The sequence below is a fragment of the Schistocerca cancellata genome, chromosome 2 (genome assembly GCF_023864275.1).
Source record: "Schistocerca cancellata isolate TAMUIC-IGC-003103 chromosome 2, iqSchCanc2.1, whole genome shotgun sequence".
Classification (NCBI taxonomy): Eukaryota; Metazoa; Arthropoda; class Insecta; order Orthoptera; family Acrididae; genus Schistocerca; species Schistocerca cancellata.
In genome coordinates, this window is record NC_064627.1 from 654,539,494 (window position 1) to 654,564,318 (window position 24,825).

Below are 24,825 nucleotides of genomic sequence, written 5' to 3' on the forward strand. Positions count from 1 at the left end.
TTATCTGCTTTTCTACTGAACATCCTGTTGTTTAGTATGTTATCTGTGTTACTCATTTCGAATTGGAAACTTCCATCTTTTCTAAGACAAATGAATCTTTTACTGATAGTATAGTCTCTGTACTGCTAAGAGAAATTTTAAAAAAAAGTTAAGGCAAGCGAAAGTGTACTCACTCAGCGGGTCCGGAGCTGTTCTTGGCCCGCCACCGAGCCATGCCCGCGCGGGCCATGGCGCCACCTGCAACAACAACAACAACACACTGCCGTTACAATGACACACTGGCGCCAGCGGGACACGCGCGCTTAACCCTGCGACGTAGCGCCGCCATCTCGGCTCCGCAAACCGTGAAGGGCCAGCAGCAGCAGCAGCAGCAGCCGCACGTAATATCCCGTGTCCGCAGACGCGGCTGCCAGGGCCAAGCGAGCGTGTCTAACAGCACACGAGTTTCACGCCCGCACATGTGCTCAGCCAGCCTGTTATGGTCTCTCTCTCTCTCTCTCTCTCTCTCTCTCTCTCTCTCTCTCTCATATATACATACAAACATACACAGACGCCGCATGTAGTTAAAGACTCTCAGCAGAGCCACCCCAAAATACTTATTAAAATATATTCTTCAACAACATATTACTGAATTTAAATTATCAGAAAGTATTCGGAATTTTTGCAGCCGGCCGGCGTGGCCGAGCGGTTCTAGGCGCTTCAGTCTGGAACCGTGCGACCGCTACGGTCGCAGGTTCGAATCCTGCCTCGGGCATGGATGTGTGTCATGTCCTTAGGTTTAAGTAGTTGTAAGTTCTAGGGGACTGATGACCTCAGATATTAAATCCCATAGTGCTCAGAGCCATTTGAACCATTTTTCTTCCTGCACAGCTCGCAGCGATCCGCACTGCACTCAGGCTTTTGACAGGTGGTCAGATTAATGTGACTGGACAGTGGACTTCAATATCTTCAGCTAATTCAGTCGGTGGATGTCCATTATCACGAACACGGGTTTCTAGCGCTGATCTACAGGTCTTGTCCAGTTTTAAGAGATCTTTATGGTTCACTGCATCTGTCCAATGTATTTGGTGTCATATGATGTGCACTTTATCTGGGACACGGACGATCTGTCGCAGTGGTTGGATATATTCTTGTCCGCAGCTCGTGGTCGTGGGGTAGCGTTCTCGCTTCCCGTTCCCGGGTTCCTGGGTTCGATTCCCGGCGGGGTCAGGGATTTTCTCTGCCTCGTGATGACTGGGTGTTGTGTGATGTCCTTAGGTTAGTTAGGTTTAAGTAGTTCTAAGTTCTAGGGGACTGATGACCATAGATGTTAAGTCCCATAGTGCTCAGAGCCATTTGAACCATTTTTTGGATATATTCTTCATATAGTGATGCACTTTCCGTCCCAACAACTTTTTGGTTCAGAGGAAACTGTCACGTTAGGCAGCTTTATAAAATAAGCCATTTTTTGTGAGACGTCGCCATTATACGGCAACATAACTGTGTTAAGTTCACACTTTCCATCGGGTACCCATTTCTCGGTGCCCTTCTGTATCAACCTACCTCGCAGATTATCCCGGTAACTATTTATTAGGTTTCCTCATAGAAGAACTCTCATTTTGTGCAGGAAAATACGTTAGCTGGTCAGAAATGGCGGAAGGTGGTGTGAAACAGCGGGACACAGGAAGACTGCGGGGTCTCTAGTGTACAAGCGAGAGGCAGCAACGCGTCAGCGAACGGCATTAGCGGCCTGTGTCGCAGTAACGGCTGCGATGTGGGCTGTCGGCTTTTCTGAAGGCGCGCTTTTCTCGATCCCTCGGGCACAGATTCCCCTCGAGCGAAGAGTGGCAAATGGCTTTTAGGCGCGACGTAATTTGATTTGCCTGCTCTCCCAGGACCGCCTCGCTGCCAGTCGGCGGGTCTCTCTCAACGACCGCCTCCAAGTCTCGCTTCAAAAGCTGTTTCTCGTGTCGCTACTGCACCGTAGCGGCTCATATGCCAGTTTTTAAACTCACACAGTCTCCAAACGTCAGTGTAAAAGGGTTATGTATTGAATGAAACGATATCAAATCACATTTATGTGCGATACACAGTCTCTTGTTTACAGAGATTGCGGTATTGAGAAAAGCGCGGGCAAGCTAGAAGGTAAGAGCCGAGTTTACTCGCAGCCTTGTTCAGTCGTACCGTCGTGCAGAGAGGGTGCTGTATAATGGTGGAGTGATCTGCTTGGATGGCAGATGTACTGTACAGAAATTTCTGTTTCAGACAGTCCAGGATATATAACCTGAGGATGACGTTTGATTTTTGATATGATTGTATTAAGAAACAGCACCTCAGAAAAGGGTAATTATTTTGAGTTTGTTAGCTGCAAGCACGTGCTGCAAGCTGTCTGTTGTTGCATAACAGGTCGTACAGCGTGTGATTTTACATGTTATACCATACAATTTCAGTATTATTACTCGTATATTTTTTGTGAATTTTACAAAAGAATAAAATAAAAAGCAAATAAAAATATGTAAAGAGGTACAGATGTATATATACAGTGTTATTTAAACTTATTGGTAACTTAATAATGATAATAAATAAGGTATGTAACAGGTTGTGGATGTATTTTAAATTAAACTTAGAAGTGTATTGAATGGAAGAAACAAGATATGGCAGTTTGATTTAGTTGTGATGTGATGTGATTTATACCTTCAACGAGGGTGGTTTGAAAGTTCTCGGAACGGAATAAAAAGAAAGTACTTACATCAACGAAACTTTTGTTATTTTTCAATGTAGTCTCCTTGTAGATTAATGCGCTTGGTCCAGCGATGTTCCAGTGCCTTGATCCCATCTCTAAAATGAATTTCCTCCAGCCCTGCAAATTATAGTTGTCAACTCCGGCTATCAATTCTTCGCTTGAAGTGAATCTCCGTCCACCAAGAAAAATTTTCAGTTTTAGGAAGAGATGGAAATCTGACGGAGTCATATCAGGTGAATAAGGCGGGTGTGGGAACAATTCATACATTAGTTCGTGTAATTTGCCATGGTGACGGCAAATGTGTGTGCGTGTGCGTCAAGAGTAGCGGCACACAGCTTGCAGATAATTTTTTCATTTCTAATTCTTCAGTTAAAATGTGACCTTTAGATGACCTCTGGCATGCGTTAGCAATTCCACGCACTTTCAATCGGCACTTTTGCAATGATTTCTGGAGTAGTGGCACATCTTGGCCGACCACTGCGCGGATCATCATCTAAGCTCTCCCGACCAAATTTCAATTCCTTTGTCCATTCGGCAACAGTTGAATATGAAGGAGCAGAGACCCCCAGTGTATTCTGTAAATCGGCATGAATGTCCTTTGCTTTCATACCTTTCTTTACGAAGTACTTAATCGCTGCTCGAATCTCGATTTTTTCCATCTTCGCAAATCACTACGCGGGAATAACAACAGAGCCGCGTCACCGCCAAGCTCTCTTCCAAGAGCACTGACGTGGCACGTGTTGACAGGCGACAGTCCAGTGAATATCACGTGAACAACTCGCTGCGCTAGCGCTGACCTCTCGTGGAGATTCCGGGAACTTTTCAAACCACCCTCGCATGTATATGGTTACATCTGTCACATATGTTCCCTTGGGTGTAGTAATACTTAATTAATAATGTATTGATTAATTAGGTTTCAACAAATGAAGAGGTTAGAATGTGTTTCAGAACTTTAGGTAACAGTGGAGATTGGGAGTTAATTTAAAATGTCATAGTCATTGCACCAGGTGCGAGGGCTCAATAAAACTTCGAACCAGTCACACATGATGTAGTGAAAGAAGAAGAAATGTGATATCTTCAGATACTGTTACATGCTGTAAGTGGTATAACAAGGAACTACATAGAGAGTTACATTTTATGGTTGATTCGATTTAATGTCGTAGAACCTCAGTTTACTTTTGCTATGTTTGTATGTTTCTCTCGTCTTCACTTCCTGTGTGTGATACTCGTATATCATCCGATTCAGCGTGTGAGTTTGCATCTGGACCGTTTACTATGCACTGCTGATGTGTCATTTGTGGAGCCCGTCTTATTCTAGCGTATGGTCTCTCCTGTTTGTAAGCGGCATGTACTGCTTGCGATACTTCATCTGCGACGTTTATAGAATCCCTGTCATCTTGCCTGCGTATTAGCTGTCCTATGTCCTGGTTCCCTAAACTCGGTCTTATTTGTCAAAATGGTTCAAATGGCTCTGAGCACTATGGGACTTAACATCTGAAGTCATCAGTCCCCTAGAACTTAGAACTACTTAAACCTAACTAACCTAGGGACATCACACACATCCATGCCCGAGGCAGGATTCGAACCTGCGACCGTAGCAGTCGCGCGGTTCCGGACTGAAGCGCCTAGAACCGCTCGGCCACCACGGCCGTCTCTTATGTGTCCTAGGGCATCGCAGATAAGCACTGTCTGTTCAGGTGTGCCATTCTCACCTCAGGCCCAAGTGTAAGTCTGTTTTTGTACTTAAACTTTCCGTTTAATCGGTTATGTCTTGCCCAGTTATTTCTCATATGTTGTCGCGTCCTACCCTGTTCAGCCAGTAGGCCACTGCTCTGTGGCGAATTGTAATACCTGTAGGGAAAACTTCCAGTACAACGCACAATGCCTCAGTCGAGGTTGTGCCGAACGCCCCCGAGATTCTGAGTATAAAACTCCTCTTGTTTTCAAGCGCACCTAAGCGTAGTCGATGTGCCGAAGCACTAGCCGAGAAACAAGTTATTGACTCAAAAAGTGCTGTATGATAAACCCTCATTGCTGCAGGGGTAGTGTGTTTCTTATAATGTTTCGTCTTTTAAGTTGTTGTATGAGTTTCGTCGCTTTGTTAATTGTTAGTCTGGTATGTTCGTTAAATTCTAAATGTTCGTCAATATAAACACCGAGGTATCTTGTCATAGCTTTCCTTTTTATAAATGTGTTGTTTGACTTCACAACTGGATTTATTTTCAGTGAACCTCTTAGAAGTAAACAACAATTTTGCTAGTTGTTATTGTGTGTTTGTTGGTCGTGCACCATTCACTGACGAACGCGAGGAGCCACGTGGCTCCACTCTCTAACTGGAAACTGGAGTTTGCAGATAGCACGACCATAAGGCCATCTCGGTACGCAACCACACAGTTTGCAGTGTCGTTGTCTCCTAGTGCAGTAGTGGTTCTATGGCTGTGTCCCAGAAAATCGGTACTCATATGGAGCCTTGCGGACAACCCCTTGTTAACCTCTTTATAACCTTTTGGCGATCAGTCTTCCATTCCACTATTCCACTTTTACAATAATCTCCAAGGCTGTTGTACAGAGCCAGCGGGATATTCATCTCCCTAAGTCTTGCAAACAGCGCCGGTCAACAAACGTTATCGAAAGCACCAGCCATGTCAATTAGGATTGATCAGACAGTATATAACTCTCGCGGGTCACATAAGTGGCCTCCGAGGTGTGTCAAGATATAACGTAAAATGTCCCAGCGTAATTTCACCAAATGCCACGGCGAGAAACTGGCTTACATTGCATAGAAGCGTGAACATAATATGAGAGAGCTACAAAATACTGGCACTTTAGGTGTACACCATTTATGTCGGTTTGCGGAATACAACACAGAGAGAGTTACCGACACCAAGCACACTGCAGTCGACATCACATCGGTGTGGTGGACAGTCAACTCGCTGAAGTAAAACCTATTCCTGAAATCAAGTTTCATTACCACCTGAACGGCGCGACAGGAAATTAACGCGCGAAGACTAATCCGCTTGGCGCTGTTAGCTCGCACGCCATTACGATCACGGCAGCTGCCACTCACAGCGCGTAGACGTAAAAAGCAGACTTTCCTGGAAGCCTTGCGGCGGTTTTATCGACACCGGGCACGTCTCGGTGCTCCGGATCACGTGTCGCATAAAACAGTATATCGCGGCGGTAAGCGGATGAGCGTGAGGGAAACGCCGAAGCCGCAGTAATTCGCGGGGGGCAGCGTAAAGTTGGCGGCCGTGGCTGACGTATCGGCGGTGTGCGGTGACGCGCGCTTCCCATCAAGCCAGGTAATTGGGCGTGCCGCCAACCTCGCGGCAATAAACTCCTCCCTACCCACCAGCCCGGGTATTCCCCCGGCAGCGGCGAATGCAGGGCTGCCACGGTCGCAGCTAGGGAGGAGGCGGAAGAGGAGGAAAAAATGTGATTCCCCGACGTGGAGGGATGGGGAAAGACGCGCCGTCCTGAAGGAAGAGACGCCCCAGTAATGAAAATCCTCGAAACGTCGAGAGCCAATTTATTACTTTGATTTATAGCGACAAAAATATATCGCCGCACTGTCATTCCCGAGGTGAACAGCCGCTACGTAGAAACGTCACTTTTACGAAGAACTGAGAAAAAACTTTCTTGATGTATAGGATCTGATGCATAAATAACGTTCCGTTTAAGTTTCCAATTTGTTTGCTGCTGCGTTTCTGACAAAATGAACCTATTTTGGCTTCTTGCAGATCCGATTATTGGAATGTTATAAAACTGTAGGGTAAAAATATCAAATGAGTACTGCAGTCTATGCGGAATTTTCAGGATTTTGATGATGGGAATTGGCTTCGGTGCTCTTCAAATCCTCAAATGATAGACATAAGGAAGACATCTTGGCTCAGTTCTCCTAGAAGGCGATAACTAAAGAACATAAATATGTTGGCGAAATCAGACAGGAAGAAAACATTCGACTCCTACGTTTATGTACTGCCAGCAAACTACTTGCAGCAAGAGAACGCTTATATTGACATATGCACATACGTCATTTTGATTTCGAATTTTAAAAATAAAGTTATACCCTTTTTGCCTCTAAATTAACTGTTTAAAGTGCGCGTAAGTAACTAATTGTAGGGTACAGAGGTTTCTAATTCTACTTGAATGTAATTACAATAATTTGAAAAATGGCGTGGGTATTTATTTTACTTTTTTTTTAATTATTTATCTCTTGTTCCGGTGATCCATGTTGTGACAGTATCACAGGATATGGAACGTGTGCTAAAATACATACCAAGAAGAGTCAATTTCTTCATTTTAAACCAGTTATGGCGTTATTGCAGAGAATCATTGGTGACTGGAACAAGAAAGTGGGTGAAGTGATGGTGGTACAAAACTACCACACGCCACACACCGAATCGTGGTTTGCGGGGTATAGATTTGAAAATAAAATAAAATAAAACAGACAAGTGCGAGTAGGACTCGCGCTGAGGGTGCGTACGAACTTAATTATGTATGTAGATAATAGTAATAATAATAATAACTTCGTGTTGATCAATGACCTTGTGCAAGTCCTTCTAGCGAACTTGCTTCTGCAACTTGCTTATGCCTAATCTACCACAGTTACGCAGTTATCCAACTGGGGAAAGGAAACATACAATTTAACTGTCTGAGTACTAGTGTTTTCTGCCTGAAACCACCAGTACCAGAGCCTTCATTTGTTTTAGGTTTTATGATCATGGAAGTTTCGAGATGTGGGAGAGTGTCTTGGAAAAATGCGAAACTACTTTCAAATTTATCTCATGAAGTGGTGGTGGTTGAAAACTGTATGTGCCAGTGGCTCCAAAGTGAAACCATCCACTTAAAGCATTATTGACTGTTTACTTACAACAGTTTCTTCTTGTATTCGTTCTGCACTAAGACAATAAACGTTAATTTTGTATAAAAAATTCAAATTATGTTCCAGAGTGAAACCATCGCCTCAAAATAATTGATTCTTTACTTTTTTCTAGTTTCTTCTCGTATTCGTTTCTCACTATGATGAGAAAGGTCAATTTTTTGGAAAATTTTAAAACTAATTTTTTATATTGGTGGGACCCAAGGGTAAACGTGGAATCCGAACCACATGTTGTTTCGGGGGCTCCTCGCAACGCTGAGAGGAGACTAGGTTAAAACGAAGAGTGAAAAATTTGTGATCCGGGTGAGATTTGATTCCGCGGCCTGTCGGTTTCCATTCACCCGTCCTACCGCTAGATCGCCAGTCGCGGTACGTGTATAGATAGTTCGTAAGTAGGTTTTGATGATTTAGTTTGAGAGTATCAAATTACGTGAAATAAATGGCCATCTTTTGATTGGTCGAAGTTCCGTTAGAAGCTTATAATTCTCACTCCGCCAAGGGGTCACAGACCTTAGTATGCCACACTAATTTCAACTCGACACCTCTATCCTGCCCTGAGAAAAAGGGTCTTAACAAACAGACAGACAGTCGGACGACCAAGTGATCCTATCCGGTACAGTTTATACTGACTGACGTACGGAACTGTAAAGATGAAACGACTTGAATGCACTGCGGCCAGAGTTCTAGTCTGATACCTTAGCCGGTTTCTCCACCGCCACTGTTCGATGGTTGGCGCTCTCGTATGGTATTGGATTGGCTCCTAAACTTCGATCCGGGACCTCGCAAAAAGGCATCGTACGGTAGCATTGCTCTGAGGTGACAAAGGTCAGGGCATACTCCTAATGCCGGCCGCGGTGGTCTAGCGGTTCTAGGCGCTCAGTCCGGAACCGCGCGACTGCTACGGTCGCAGGTTCGAATCCTGCCTCGGGCATGGGTGTGTGTGATGTCCTTAGGTTAGTTAGGTTTAAGTAGTTCTAAGTTCTAGGGGACTGATGACCACAGATGTTAAGTCCCATAGTGCTCAGGGCCATTTGAACCATACTCCTAATATCGGGTCGGACCTCGTTTTCCCGGCGTAGTGCAGGAGCTAGACTTAGGATGGGCTAAGCAAGTCGTTGGAAGTCCCCTGCATAATACTGAGCTCTGCTGCATCTACAGCCGTCCATAACTGCGAAAGTGTTGCCAGTGCAGGATTTTGTGCACGAACTGACCTCTCGATTACGTCCCATAAATGGGATTGATATCGGGTGATCTGGGTGGCCAAATCATTCGCTCGAACTGTCCAGAATGTTCTTCAAACGAATCACGAACAATGGGAGCCCGCTGACTTGACACCGTTGTTTGGAAACATATAGCCCATCAATGGCTGCAAATTGCCTCCAGGTTGCCGAACTTAACCGTTTACAATCAATGACAGGTTCAGCTGGACTAAATTACCCAGTTCACATCATGTAAACACAGCCCACACCGTTATGAAGCGACCACCAGTTGGCAAAATTGTTCAAATGGCTCTGAGCACTATGGGACTTAACATCTGAGGTTATGAGTCCCCTAGAACTTAGAACTACTTAAACCTAACTAACCTAAGGACATCACAGACATCCACGCCAGAGGCAGGATTCGAGCCTGCGACCGTAGAGGTCTCGCGGTTCCAGACTGAAGCGCCTAGGACCGCTCGGCCACACCGGCCGGCACCAGCTTACACAGTGCCTCGTTGGCAACATGGATCCATGGCTTCGCATGGTCTGCGGCACAGTCTAACCCTACCATCAGCTCTTACCAACTGAAATTGGGACTTATGTTACCAGGCCACGGTTTTACAGTCGTGTAACGTCCAACCGTTGTGGCCACGGTCCCAGGAGAGGCGCTGCAGTCGACGTCGTGATGTTAGCAATGGCATTCGCTTCGGTTGTCTGCTCCTGTAGCCCATCAACGTCAAATTTCGCCGCACTGTCCTAACAGATACGTTCCTCGTACGTCCGACGTTGATTTCTGCGGTTATTTCACACATTCTGCTTGTCTGTTACGACCGACAACTCTATGCAAATGTGCCAGCCGGAGTGGCCGAGCGGTTCTAGGCGCTACACTCTGGAACCGCGCGACCGCTACCGTCGCAGGTTCGAATCCTGCCTCGGGCACTGAGGTGTGTGATGTCCTTAGGTTAGATAGGTTTAAGTAGTTCTAATTTCTATGGAACTGGTGACCTCAGAAGTTAAGTCCCGTAGTGCTCAGAGCCATTTCTGTATGCAAATGGCGTTGCTCTCGGTCGTTAAGTGAAGGCTGTCGGTCACTGCACTGTACGTGGTGAGAGTTAATGCCTGAAATCTGATATTCTCGGCGCGCTCTTGACACTATGGATCTTCGAATATTTAATTCTATGACGATGCGCCAAACTCCAACTACCATTCCCCGTTCAAAGTTTGTTTATTCCCGACGTGCGGCCACAATCACGTCGGAAACCTTTCCACATGAATCACCTGAGTACAAATGACAGCTCCACTACTGTACTGCCCTTTTTTACCTAGCGTACGCAATGCTACCGCCATCTGTACATATCGCTATCCCTTGACTTTAGTCACCTCACTGTATTTATTACCTTAAGTATCTACAGCAACCGCGAAAAATGTAATCGAAATCGCAACGCGTTCGGTGCTCGCTTCCCTTTGGAGTCAGCGCACAGCCGTGTAGTGGCGAGAACCGCGGCTCGTCCGCATCCCACTCGGTACCCACCAGGAGTCACTGACTCGACCCCGCCGCCGTGTACCGTTACGGCGCCCACACTGCCGCCGTCATTTCTCTCGGTACGTGTTTGGCAGCCGCGCAGGCTCGATATTAACGCCTAATGAGCGACGCCGGATCCAGATACCGGCATGTACCGTTGCGCGCGCTCTCTGTACACGGCGCTGGCCCGAGAAATCGTGTCGGCAACACAGAGGCGCTCGGCAGCCGCTCTCGCGCAAACGAGTCACGACGTGGCGTAAGATACGAGCTTTCTCGACATAAATGGAGCTGACGCGAAAGGTAGCGGACCATTTCCCCTTACTGCGACTAACTAGTAGCAAAAATGTCGGCGAACAGAATACAATGAAATTGTGTTCCTCTCTTTTGCTGTCTATTAGCCAACGCCTAGCTTTATGTACAGCATATTGCGTAGTCTCCAGGTCGTGCGCCTTTCGTATTTGTGTGCTTACAGGTTCGATACGGAAGTGTCAACGACCGTCCGCTATATATCATATGGTCTTTATGAAGGTAACTCTTACAGGATGTCGATACTTAAAGTTCGAGTTCCGAATCGCTGTAGAAAGAAAACCGTCTCTCAGCATGATGGCAAATTTGAACAGCCTACTACTGGTGCAGGGGGAAAGGTTACACTGAAAAAAAAAAACGAAAATTTTACTAATAAATGAGGGTCAGAATATGAACACCAACACAGGCGCTGCACACGGCTGTTCCTCAGTTTCGGTCAGAGGCGCCCAGCATGTCTGTCTCTATAAAAGATCGCGCGCATCTGGCAAAGCTCTTTTAACTGTGGGCCGATAACCCTGCGGAAATTTTGGGTACTCAAAGGTATAGAAAAATGCATTGCTCAGGGTCTGGACAAAATAATTACAAAATCCGAGAAGACCGCTTCTTTCGAAGTGCATTGTCGCAGAGGAAGGAAAGCAGTTAATTCAACGTCTGTTGATGATGTGTCCAGAGCAGTGCAAATGGGATGGAGCAGTGATGTGCAAACATGCAATGCACGGGGAATTGCTCCAGAGTTGGAGATGCCAGCGAGCACGGTGCATAAAATTCTACGGAACATCCTGAATTGCTATTCATGTAAAACCACCCATGTTCAGGAATTGCTTCCTCCTGACCTGCCAGCAAGGCAAACGTTCGCTCTGGAATGTCATGATCGCATGGAGCCGGCCGCGGTGGCCGAGCGGTTCTAGGCGCTTCAGTCTGGAAGCGCGCGACCGCTACGGTCGCAGGTTCGAATCCTGCCTCCGGCATGGCTGTGTGTGATGTCCTTAGGTTAGTTAGGTTTAAGTAGTTCTAAGTTCTAGGGGACTGATGACCACAGATGTTAAGTCCCATAGTGCTCAGAGCCATTTGAACCATTTTTTGACTTAGCGATACTGCCCAATCAAATCGGAACAGGCAGTTATGTTGTATAGACGTGCTGTCTGACATGGACATTTATGTTTCAATTTTATGTAAATTCAGTAAAGTGTTAATTACATTGGAAGAAATTTTCATGGTAGAGAGGCGTGTTGTCAGAAGTGGACGATTACATTTCTATTTCATGCAGACTCAGTAAAACTTAATCAAATCGGAAGGTGTAGTCATGGCGCGGCAGACATGTTTTTGGTGTGGTCAGTCAGATTTTAATTTTGTGCAGGAATGATGAACTAGAACATTTTAAGAATCCGTAACATATCGTCACTTACTGGTGTTGCAAGTTCAAGTTTGTAAATATATTAATAATTTGTGACGTGTTCAAGAGACAGTTTATTACTTGCAATTTCTCGTGTTCTACTTAAATAAGTACGACTGGCATCTCTAAATAGTGAACGAACCAGCAATTTAAGCAATATAAGTTCCTCATTAACAATTCATTACAGCCTCAAGACAACGGATCTTCGACTTACTCTCTGCTGTGTGCACAGGGGACGACATCTTTAGGAGACTGCAGGTTGGTCAAAATTAACAGAACTCTATGGATTTCACTCAGAGCGGTGAAACCCACACGGTACATCGCGTGTAATGTCACCCCAGAACACATAGGATCATTAACACGTAACTTGTGGTAACAAAGAGGAGTTTAATACGAGGGCTATTCCAAAAGTAAATTCTGTTCGGTCTCGGATTCGAAATCACTGTGAAAGTCAAAAGTATTTTATTTGCAACAGTTAACCACACCTTCCAGCTATTTCTCTACATAGTCGCCGCTTCGACTTAGACGTTAGTCGTACAGTTGTACCCTCGTCGTAGAAGGCAGCCGCCTGTGCTTTTCACTAAATCGCACGCTGGTTTGCAGCTCTTGTCTGTACCAAAACGTGTTCATAGCCAGAAGTTCAAGTGAGCATAAATGAATCTCAGTGGCAGGCAATTAGGGGCTGTACCGTGGATGATCGAAGACTTCCCATGGAAAACGCAGCGGGAGCATCATCATTGCGCCTGCGGAGTGCGGCCGAAAATTGTCATGAGGAAGAAAACGCATGGCAGTTATGTTTCGTCGGCTGCATGACATCAGGCGAAATCTCTCACCAGGTCTTCACATTGGGCGGGAAACACTATTTTTAGGCAGCTTTAGGTGCTCACTGTGCGCTCAGAACTGAAAAGAGCAACACGCGAGCAACAGGCATACCAGAGATGCTGCCCAAGACATATGTGCAAAGCTTCACCTAATTTTTCTCTGTGGTTTTCGTTCAGTGCCTAATGGGATACGGTCGCAGATAAGAATCCTGCCTCGGGTATGCATGTGTGTGATGTCCTTATGTTACTTAGGTTTAAGTAGTTCTAAGTTCTGGGGGACTGATGACCTCAGAAGTTAAGTCCCATAGTGCTCAGAGCCATTTGAACCATTTTTGAATCTGATCGGACCTTACTTGCCGAACACCCTCGTAATATTATTCAAGAATTCAAATAATCATGTTATTATTATTTTATACCGTAACTTTCTTATTGACACTTACAACCAGTCAGTTCCTTAGTATGGAACCTACAACTTTCTTAATAAATTATTTATTTTCAAATTTGGCTCATTTTTTGCGCAATGATGAGTGAGAAAAATAATTTTGTGTTATCAGAATACCTTCTCAGCTTTTTTCAATAGAAGTAAGTTATGTACAAACAGAGATACATTGCTTTTTGCTTCTGCTGACAAATGTGAGAACTGGCACTTACAACGTTTAATATTTCCAGTTTTGAAATTAAGATCACTTCTGATTGTAAAAATGTGGGCCCAGAAGTTGAAAATACCGCTTCAGTTGTAAAGTTCTTTTATTATCACACAACCAGTTTCGAGCTCTTATACGCTTATCTTCAGGTGTCGTAACTTGGTGCTGTGACCCCCGAGCGCCGCGGTGTAGTGTACAAGGTGCGGTGTGCTACCTACGAGCGCAGAGAGCTTGCTTGCTATTTAGAGGAATATATTCCAGAATATTAAGCAAGTTTAATGCACTTTTATTAAAATGTTAATAAAAGAAAGTTAGCAGCTTGGCGCGCAGCCTCAGAAAGTATCAGCCAATCACATTGATACAACAATGCAGGAGGTGTTTCCCGCGAGAAAGATACCATCTGCTATTGCTACCTCACACCACACATTACGTCATATGCATAACGCTGCAATTTCTAATGCTTTGAGGAAAGAATCCTGGAGCTAGATATGGTGGCTGTGGAAGATCGTAGGTAGCACACCGCGCCTTGTACACGTCCACCGCGGCGCGCGGGGATCACAGCACTAAGTTACGACACCTGAGCCGGCGGGGTAGTCGTGCGGTCTGGGTCGTCTCTACACGGTTCGCGCGGCTTCCCCCGTCGGAGGTTCGAGTTCTCCCTCGGGCATGGGTGTGTAAGTTAGTTTAAGTTGGATTAAGTGGTGCGTAAGCCTAGGAACTGATGACATCAGCAGTTTGGTCCCATAGTCCTTACCACAAATTTCCAATTTTTACGACACCTGAAGATGGGCGTATAAGGGCCCGAAGATGGTCGTGTGATAATAAAAGAACTTGACAACTGAAGCGGTATTTTAAACCTCTGGTATAATGCTCAGTTGCGGATGTTCCTCCAACAGGATTGTTTGTAGAAAAATGTGGTCGTTACACTTCTTGCTATTGCACCTCCAGTGCTCTTAATCAGTAATTATTATAAGGTAAAACACTACGTTTGAGGCCTCCGTTCCTCTACCTGCCGGGTAATTTTCGGAGTTTGGATAGAGAAATTAGCGAACCATTGAAACTTCCTGGCAGATTAAAACTATGTGCCCGACCGAGACTCGATATCGGGTCCTTTGCCTTCGCGGGCTAGTGCTCTACCATCTGAGCTACCGAAGCACGACTCACGCCCGGTCCTCACATCTTTACTTCTGCCAGTATCTCGTCTCCTACCTTCCAAAATTTACAGAAGCTCTCCTGCGAACCTGAAAGGAAGTATACTGCGGCTTAGCCACAGCCTGGGGGATGTTTCCAGAATGAGATTTTCACTCTGCAGCGGAGTGTGCACTGATATGAAACTTCCTGGCAGATTAAAACTGTGAGCCCGACCGAGACTCGAACTCGGGACCTTTGCCTTCGCGGGCAGGTGCTCTACCATCTGAGCTACCGAAGCAGGAGAGCTTATGTGAAGTTTGGAAGGTAGGAGACGAGATACTGGCAAAAGTAAAGCTGTGAGGACCGGGCGTGAGTCGTGCTTCGGTAACTCAGATGGTAGAGCACTTGCCCGCGAAGGCAAAGGCCCCGGGTTCGAGTCTCGGTCGGGTACACAGTTTTAATCTGCCAGGAAGTTTCATATCAGCTCACACTCCGCTGCAGAGTGAAAATCTGATTCTAGCGAACCATTCTTGCCCCTTTTCTGGGCACAAATTTGACTGGCCGCAGTCTACCGCACACTACCATTTACGGGTATGCAGCCAGTGGAGCGGTATTTGGGCCGGTTCCCAGGCAGCGGCGCCGGAAGCTGCGAACCTCCAGCGGGAGACTTTACAAGAGCGGCGCGTGCGGCGTGCCCGTGACGTCAGCGCGGCACGTGGCCGCGGCGGCGCGCACGCACAATGGCGATTGTCGGGCCGCGGGCGGTGCGTGCGCCGCGAAATGCGCCATTGTTCGTCCTGCTACCGCTACCCGGCCCGGCCGGCCTTGAACCCCGTGGCGTCGCGCGACACGCCGCCGCCGTCATCTCTTCGCGCCCAGCGATGCGGCAATCGTCTATCACACAGAGCTGGGCGGTGGCTGCAATACACGCCTGCTATTCTTCTACATGCGAGCTCTGTTCAAAGCCTGAAACCTACAGTGTGCGTGCAGCGAGAGCTGGTATCTTTATTTCTGCGATGCTCCTGGCCCTTCGCTCCAAAGAACCACACAGTACCACCGTGAATGAGGTAGATTCCACGCTACGAAGGGCTTCAATAAATAATGCAACACTTTTTTTTTCTGAGAGAAAGTTGATTTTATTCCGGATTCTAATATCCCATATTATTCCCCACTATTTTGGCTACAAAACCCTACTTTTTTAACATAATCTCCGTCCAATACGACGGCCTTATGCCATTTTTCTGGGAGAGCTGTATGCTCGCACGTTCCCACTGTATTGGTCGACGTCAGAGCCAACGTATTGCAGAATCAATAACCACCCCGTCAGCCACGTACTGCTTCCCGCGCAGTGCATCCTTCATCGGGCCAAACTGATGGAAGTCGGAAGATGCGAGGTCAGCGCTGAAGGGTCGATGAGGAAGATCAGTCCAATGAAGGTTTGTGATTTCCTCTCGGGTGCGCTTACTTGTACGAGGCCTTGCGCTTGTCACGAACAAGAAGAAATTTGAAACTTCCTGGCAGATTAAAACTGTGTGCCGGACCGAGACTCGAACTCGGGACCTTTGCCTTTCGCGGGCAAGTGCTCTACCAATTGAGGTATCCAAGCACGACTCACGCCCCGTCCTCACAGCTTTACTTCTGCCAGTACCTCGTCTCCTACCTTCCAAACTTTACAGAAGCTCTCCTGCGAAACTTGCATAACTAGCACTCTGAAAGAAAGGGGCGTGAGTCGTGCTTGGGTAGCTCAGTCGGTAGAGCACTTCCCCGCGAAAGGCAAAGGTCGGGAGTTCGAGTCTCGGTCGGGCACACAGTTTTAATCTGCCAGGAAGTTTCATATCAGCGCACACTCCGCTGCAGAGTGAAAATCTCATTATGAAGAAGAAATTTGTTTGTATTTTTGTGTCAACGAGTACGTTAAAGTCGTTTTTTCAAGTTCCTGGCGACAGCGCAATACATTTCAGAGTTACTCGAGGCACCATGAGGGGGGACATCGAACAGAATAACCCTTCAAAGTCCCAGAAGACCTTTGCCATGACTTTCCGGCTGAAGGTGCAGCTTTGAACTTTCTCTTCGCAGGAGAGGTGATGTGGCACCACTCCATGGATTCCCGGTTTGCTTCATGTTCGAAGTGATGAACTCATGTTTCATGGCCTGTGACGATGTGCGACAAAACGTCCTCACGATCAGCCTCGTAAAGCGCAAGCAGTTCCGCACAGATGGTCATTCATTGCTATTTATCGTCTACTGTTTCGCAGCGAGGAAACCAGCGGGCACACGCCTTTGAGTACCCCTGGTGGTGGACGGGTGTGTCAGCAGTACCAACAAGGGGGGTGGGGTAGGCGAAGATCCAGAGCTCCATCAGGACCGAGGCGGTGTTCGCTTGCCGTCATCGAACAGCGGGTGACGGGCGTTGAACATCCGGGGGGAGCTTGGTTTTTAATCGTTGAAACCCATCCAAAGAAATTAAAAAGTTGATTCCATTCCAGTTTCGACACTTACTGATCCAGCCCTCCTGAACAACATGCTGCGTTTTACTTAGTATCGAAGTAACTATGGGTAGTACCGAAAACAGAAAAATGGCTCTGAACACTATGGGACTTAACTGCTATGGTCATCAGTCCCTTAGAACTTAGAACTACTTAAACCTAACTAACCTAAGGACATCACATACATCTATGCTCAAGGCAGGTTTCGAACCTGCGACCGTAGCGGTCGCGCGGTTCCAGATTGCAGCGCCTAGAACCGCTCGGCCACACCGGCCGGCCCGAAAACAGAGTTCACTATCGAGTTGTGATATCAGACTATAAGGTGTAAAAAAACCTCAATATTTTTTTCTGATTAGTTTTCTCAAAATCGAATGAGAAAGACTGCACAATGAAGAACACATGAGAATCCAAAGAACATGTTTTTTTTATTCTTTTGGGAAAAGTTGAAGTGATGCTGAGAGACTAAGAACGGATGCGGATGTAGCATTGATCCGCATACATAAAACGATTTATTTGAGGAGTAAAGGAGGACCTGAATTTCCCTCCCCGTGTGTCCTATGAAGCAGCTGCGTGGAGTAACCAGAACTGCATACTGCGCCGGGCGATGCGACGGAGAATCGTATTGGAGTTGTATCGCTGTGGTACCAATGTGAACCAGTTAAACCGCTTCAAGTAAGTTTCAATGCACTACACCTATGTGGGTTTTTGCTGTGTCGAATGACGCGTATCGTATCGCTTACTGTGTCGCTTCAGTGAAAACCGTGCCTTACGCGGAATGCCAAATGCCCCGACTTTTGGACACTGACAGCTATTCGAATTGTAATACATATTCACTTCAAAAATAGTCTGGCACATAAAAATTTCGAAATAACTTTCCGGAAACGTCGACGGCGGTCGCCAATAAAGGTAGAATACGGTGCTTCACGGGATCACGATCAGCCGATGAATTACAGCGGTGGTCGTCAAACTTGTGCTCAAGAGCCAACACAGGCATTGTAGCGGGTCTCCTTGGGCCGAACATTTAGCAATCTTATTATTAACTGGCAACCTACATAAATTAGTATGTTACGAGCCTCCAAGAGACAAGCTATAGTAAGGCCGCTTTAAGCTGACCGCCTGGTCCAGAGTACTGTTTGTTAAAAGTCGTCACCTTTCGAAACACTTTGAGTCAACTTTCGACCGCTGCAGACTGCAGCCACACACAGCTATTTAACAGTTGCGTGGTGAAGTGCATGCAAACGACTTTCATTAATGACAGAATTTGTAGTCATATTTAGGTACCCTAATGAATATTATACGCCATCACAACAGGCTCAATGCTACAAACGCACTGATGGAAAAAAAAATCACAACACCAAAATATAATATATATAGAATAATAAAACTCAGCCAATGCATTTGTCTAGGTGACATATTTCAGTGATTAACATTGCAAGATCACAAGCTGTACCTGGGTAACTATTTTAACTGTTTCCATGGAGTGTTTTATTCCATGTTTTCTACTGTTTGCCTTCAGCTCCTTAGCTCATCATGTATATTTACAATTTAATTTATCTAAGTACCAGTTTATTCCATCTTCTCCTTTTCAAAAGTATTTTTGAAAAGTATTAAGTATTTTAGACTTTTATTTTATAATATATGTAATTATTACAGGTCACTTTCCTTCTGAAAAAGATACCCCTAGTGGTACTGAAACCTTGACAGGGTTTATACTTATGCAACAGGTTGGCTGTATATTTCATGTACTGAAAATGTATTTCAGTCAGCCATGTTTGAAACTGTGAACTTGTTGGTTTGCTAGTTATACTAAAAGAGAAGGTGGACCAGCAAAAACTTTATCCATGATTATAAGCTAATTCCGTAGAAACACTACCATTTGCAGACTAACGACAGAAACGGTAACTTCTGAGACACAGTACAACAGGAAAGCTGAATCCCGTCGGCACCGTATACAACTCCGCGGCGCAGCCTCGTTCGTAGCAGACAGGGCACTGCGCCTTCGCTGGGGCAATATTTGCCTGTCGCCGACAGTGCGCCGTTGCCACGGCAACGGATAACAAACGGTCGCGGAGATAGCGCGGCTTCACAGAGAAGCTCGCGGCGCACAAAACAGGAGCCGCCCTCGGACCAGATGCGCCTTCTGCTGTGCACCTACTAGGCAGAAACGAAGGGCTTTTGCTGTTTTATCGACTAAGAAAAAATACGGGTAGAGTTTCTACTTTCAATGTGCAGCAGCAACATTTGTGAAGACACTGCGCGCGTCACAAAACAAAATGAAGCTTCTTGGCTGCCGAAAATGTCATTGATGCAAATTAGTGATCAAAAACATACTGTTTCATTTCTGACTATAATAAGTAAAATACTACTTTAAAAATATGCTCGCCCGCATCTCGTGGTCGTGCGGTAGCGTTCTCGCTTCCCACGCCCGGGTTCCCGGGTTCGATTCCCGGCGGGGTCAGGGATTTTCTCTGCCTCGTGATGGCTGGGTGTTGTATGCTGTTCTTAGGTTTAAGTAGTTCTAAGTTCTAGGGGACTGATGACCATAGATGTTAAGTCCCATAGTGCTCAGAGCCATTTGAACCAAAAATATGCTCGTACAGCGAATGTTAAATTAAGGTCGCTGTTTTAAAACTGTTTCCCTTAAAATTATCGCTCGTTTTACTTGAACTGAGCCTCACGCTATTTTTGTACTCGGTCAAATATAAGAAGCTGAAATGAGAACGATACGTGAAATATTCTTCGTTTTATTGCTGCGTCAATTCCCACGAAAGCGGTGGCGCCACCGGCGCAGACATTGACACCGTCTGCGACAGCAGTGCGTAGTCGCCGACCAATCACAAGTCGACCAATCAGAAGCTGTCCACGGGCTACATATGATCACCGCGGCAGCAGTGAAGACACTCAGTTGCTCCTGATGATGACGATTGAGGATATCGTCGAAAGCTCGAGATTTTATCCCGAATTGACGCGGCAAGAAAACCGGGAATGTTTTACATATAACAAGTTTAAGTCTGACAAGCCACTTCCATTCCTTTCTAGTGCGTACGTCGTGAATGAGAGTGGGGAAAGTTTATAAACAATACAGGAAGACAATTATGGCAAAGGAAGCTGGATACTTCATCGTTTTTCGTCATAACGAAAGGTCATATGGCATGTATTGGGTGGGAGGTCACTAGAGCAAGTTCAGCTGTCTAACTGGAAAGATTTTAGTAAAATTACAATGAAATGAAGATCCCTAGCTGCATACAGGCGTTGATATAAGTCAACGGGGATACTTGAAAATTTGTGTCCCGACCGGGACTCGAACCCATGACCTCCTGCTTACATGGCACGCACTCTATCCATCTGAGCCACCGAGGACACAGAGGCTAGTGCGACTGCAGGGATTTATCTATGGCACGCCTCCCGTGAGACTCACATTCTCAACTTATTGTCCCGCACTATATTCATAGTGCCCCTGGCCATTATACTCATTACTCGCGGCTTTTTGCCGATTCCCGTGAGAGTTTGGGCACTGTTCGTGCATCCGAGCAGAAGAAGGTGGTCAAGTGGCCGGTGAGCCCTAACTATATTATAAGGAAAGGTTTTTCCTATCCTTCACACCAAAACATCTTCCACTCCTGTGTGTGTTTGTTTGCTTCGTGGTGCAAAAAAAGTGGCTCTGAGCACTATGGGTGCCTAGAACTTAGAACTGCTAAAACCTAACTAACCTAAGGACATCACATACATCCATGCCCGAGGCAGGATTCGAACCTGCGACCGTAGCGGTCGCGCGGTTCCAGACTGCAGCGCCTAGAGCCGCTCGGCCACCCCGACCGACCTTCGTGGTGCAGAGTTTCATGTTTGAATCGTATGAGGGTGAGAGAAGGGAGAGGGTGAAACCTGGTGCCTATGCACAGGCTACCCCTCTCGAATTCCATCAAGGAGACCGTCAATGTTAACATCTCCATCCGGCGGACGGGTCACCATCAAATGTCATACGCCTTCACTCCATGAGACTGTTTAGAGATTTGGAATTTAATACAGGGCATGTACACAAATTAAGCTGGTCAGGAACTACGCCACCATTTCTCCTCTCCTTCCCCGTAACGACAAAGGGAAAGCTGCCAACAGTGCGTGGCATACGCGGGCGGTTACCCATCCAAGTACCGTCTACGCCTGACTTTGCTTAATTTCGATAATCTGAGGGAAACTGGTGTATTCAACGAGGAAAGCTCACTGGCTATCTTTCATCATTTGATTCTACCAAATATTCTTGACTCTGTTCAATGCAGTACTATACCTACTTGCGTCCTTGACAAGAAATTTCTCCCATGTACCAACGGTCGTTTACACAATTTTGGGCGAATCTCACTTTGTGTTTAGACTGTTAAAAATGTTCGATCTTTTACAAACTGTCTTACGCAAGTCATAAGAACTGGTTTAGCGTCTCATCCGTACCGAGATGTAGAATTGGCTCACTTGCACACGGAAATCGGCTGTGGTCATATATTCAGAATCCCAGTCTTCGTCTGCAATGATTTAGGGAATCAAAGAAATCTAATTAGGGGATCCCCGACAGGACTTTGTATTCCGATCTCGAGCAAGCACTATCTCACTCGGTTTGTCAGCTGAACATATTACATTCTTCCTCTCCCCCCCCCCCCCTCTCCACAAAGTCATTGCAGAAACGAGTATGTTCTGACTAATGATAAGTTCAGCTGAATCGGGAATCGAACATGGGCTTCCTGCTTAGTGCAGGCAGTCGCCTTTATAATTAGCTGTCCAAGCAAGTTCCCAATTACGACACTTCTACCAAAATCTCTCGCTCGAGGTGTCTGGGAATAGCACTGCCGGTGGAATGGAGTAGGTGGTGACCGTAGATTATGCTGCCACAACGGATGTAATTTATACAATTAATCAGTTCAGATGATACGAAACGAATACACGACGACTGCTGTATACGTCGCCGACTTCGATAGCGGTTCCAACTGCAGGATTCGTCAGATCACACCATCGGTGGTGCTCCGCTCCCGTTGTATCTAGAGAGCCTACATAGAATAGGGGGTGGGAGCGAGGAAGGGAGGGAGGGGAGAGGGAGAGGGAGAGGGAGGGAGGGAGAGAGAGAGAGAGAGAGAGAGAGGCAGGCTTTCCCAAATGAAGACATAACGCAGTGATTGCTGTCTGGCCTAGACGCTTCCTACGATTGTTGTCTTGTTGTAGAGTGCGTTCAGTGCACGAACCATGCGCTGCTGCGGAGACCCATACGCAGCAACGTTTGGTGAACGGTCGTTGACGAGACACTGTTGGCAGCCTCTTGATCTATAGAGGCGGTCGGTTTCTCAGCAGTTGCACGTCTGTTCACCTTCACACATTTTCAAAGCCGTCGTTCACCACTGTCATCTATGGTTCGTCGTGCGCCACATTTGCCTCTGCGCTGGTTTTGGACAGAGACATTTTGCCATGCACGGTATAATTTAACCACAGTGACATGTGGACAGTTTCAACTTAGCTATATCGGAAATGCTTCCACTCATGGCTCAAAAGCCAACTGTCATGCCCTACTGGTCGTCAGAGAAATCGCTCTGTTTCTGCATTATAACAAGGACTACACTGTTTTCCGCGTTCCTCCGACAAGCTTAATATACCTTCCTGTGCTGGTGCTGCTACCTGCTATGTGTGGATGGTTATTGCACTTTGACATCGAGCATAGGCGCCGCTCACATTAATGTGACTGGACCGTGTGCAATTAGATTAGTCATCGTTCACTGATCTAGGATCGACCAGTCTCCAGAACTTTTACTTCAATGCTAGACCTTCTCATCAACCTAAAGTTGAAGGATTATTAATTGTTCCTCATGGTGTTGTCAGCCTTATTTGGATTTTAGTTTAAAAGTGTCCTGTAACCAGATAGTTGTGGTACGCAACTACGCCACCTTAATACAGTATTTATTTTCTGTGGTATGGGGTTCGCTTCCTGACACCTTTATGTTGGGCGCAAAATTCATTTGGTGAATACAACAGAAAGGCATTCGCTTAAGTCACGTACCAAATAACATGATAGAGTGTTCCTTTTTGGTGTTGCTTGTCAGATCGATGCTTCGTTGTAGCCGGCCGCTTTTCCTACGATGATTACCGCTACGCCTAACGATTTGCCACGCTTTCGCCGTGTTGGCCAGATTCTCGCTTTCTTTTCACCAACGGCTACGCCTGAATTTGGTTCTGTGCATTGGCCATTAACTTCGTGTAAACTCTCCTTGTGCACTGTGTTCAACAAACAAGATGTGTACAACGCCTCTGCACTTGAGATGAAATCAATGACATGGTAACAGTAAAAATCGAGAAAAAACGTTCGTGCTAATATCATCCATGTCATTGCACGTTCACTGACTTCATCCAGTAATTTCATTTTAGTGAAACTAGTTATGTCAGAAAAAACTATTTTTCTTTTGAAAAAATGCAACAGCAACTATTTAATGAAGGAAATTTTCGTTACGTGCTCCTATAAATAAAGCAGAATATAGGGATAAAAATGACGAGTGTGCCGACCAAACAAACCGTGTCGTGCTTTTGCATCCCTCGTCATAGCAACAGGAAGTGAAGGAGAAGAGGAATTAATTTTCAATATGGAGAGAAGACAAAGGAGAGGGCCGTTAGCTTCGGATGGGGGGCTAAGCACAATCAGCCGCCGTGCCAATACGCCGCCTTCACGTGTTGCTTCCTCATACAGCGACTTCCTGTTCGAAGAATAGTAGTGGGCCGTCCTGCAGGGTGTTAGCGCTCTGATACTCCCTACACACCTTGTTGATTATGTATGATCCCGTTCTGTTGTTCTTCACAGCAGGAATTTGTTTTGTAAGGTTCATTTGTATACAAAAGTTTAACGCTTATTCAGTACTGTTCCACCTATTTCGCGTACCAACCTAATACAGAAACAACGCTTATTAACTGCACTGTTGGCAGCCGTTTTATTATTCGGGTAAACTCGGCATCAACAGTTTCTCAATCGCACAGGGTTTCCTTTAGGGCAAGGGTGTACTGTCTTGCTGGTATCGCGGCCCGCGAAACCCCCACAGTGAATACATGAAGGACAGAACAAATACGAAATTAATTCGCATCATTTGTATCACAAATATTCACTTTATTTAAAAAAGTAGTTACAATAATGTAATGTCAAAAGAACTGAGCTATACAAGGTATCGCCCTCTGCTTTCCGAATGGGAATGAAAAATGAAGGAAAAAAAAATTACAGGAACGAACGATGAGAGGGCTTTTACTACCAAAACTCATTTAAGTAAACAATTTGTTGTGGTACAGTAATTATCGTTGAAATTCTATTTTTCATTGTTATCTCAATGGCGCGTATCTTTCCGCAGCTTATTTTCTAATACAGGAGCAGAACAGAAAAAAGTGCTATTACATCTTGATCAGTTATCGTTCATTTAATACGTACAGTAAATTAATCTATAAATGGTTCTAAATCTCGGTGAAAAGGAGATAGGCAAGAATTTAGATTAACATGAAGAAAAATCAATGGGAACAAAAATTGATGTCTATTGCGTGTTCTGGATGCTGTTCCATTATGTGAACTGAGCTAAGGACATCGATTTCATCATCATCATCATCATCACACACACACACACACACGCACACACACACACACAACCGAATGTATCTTTTGTGCGATTTTCTCTTGTTCTAGCCATCTTCTTTCTCTCACAGTCTACTATTGACCACGAG

General features: G+C 45.7%; 1 protein-coding gene across 1 annotated transcript in view; it reads right to left on the bottom strand.

Moving 5' to 3' along the window:
• Window positions 1–24,825, bottom strand: part of LOC126157321 (mediator of RNA polymerase II transcription subunit 1.1) — a 1,177,938-nt gene that overhangs the window by 979,397 nt on the left and 173,716 nt on the right. The window contains exon 2 of the mRNA XM_049916368.1: window positions 174–237. Coding sequence (XP_049772325.1) covers window positions 174–229 — 56 coding nt within the window. The 5' untranslated portion in view covers window positions 230–237. The remainder of the gene's footprint in view (window positions 1–173; window positions 238–24,825) is intronic.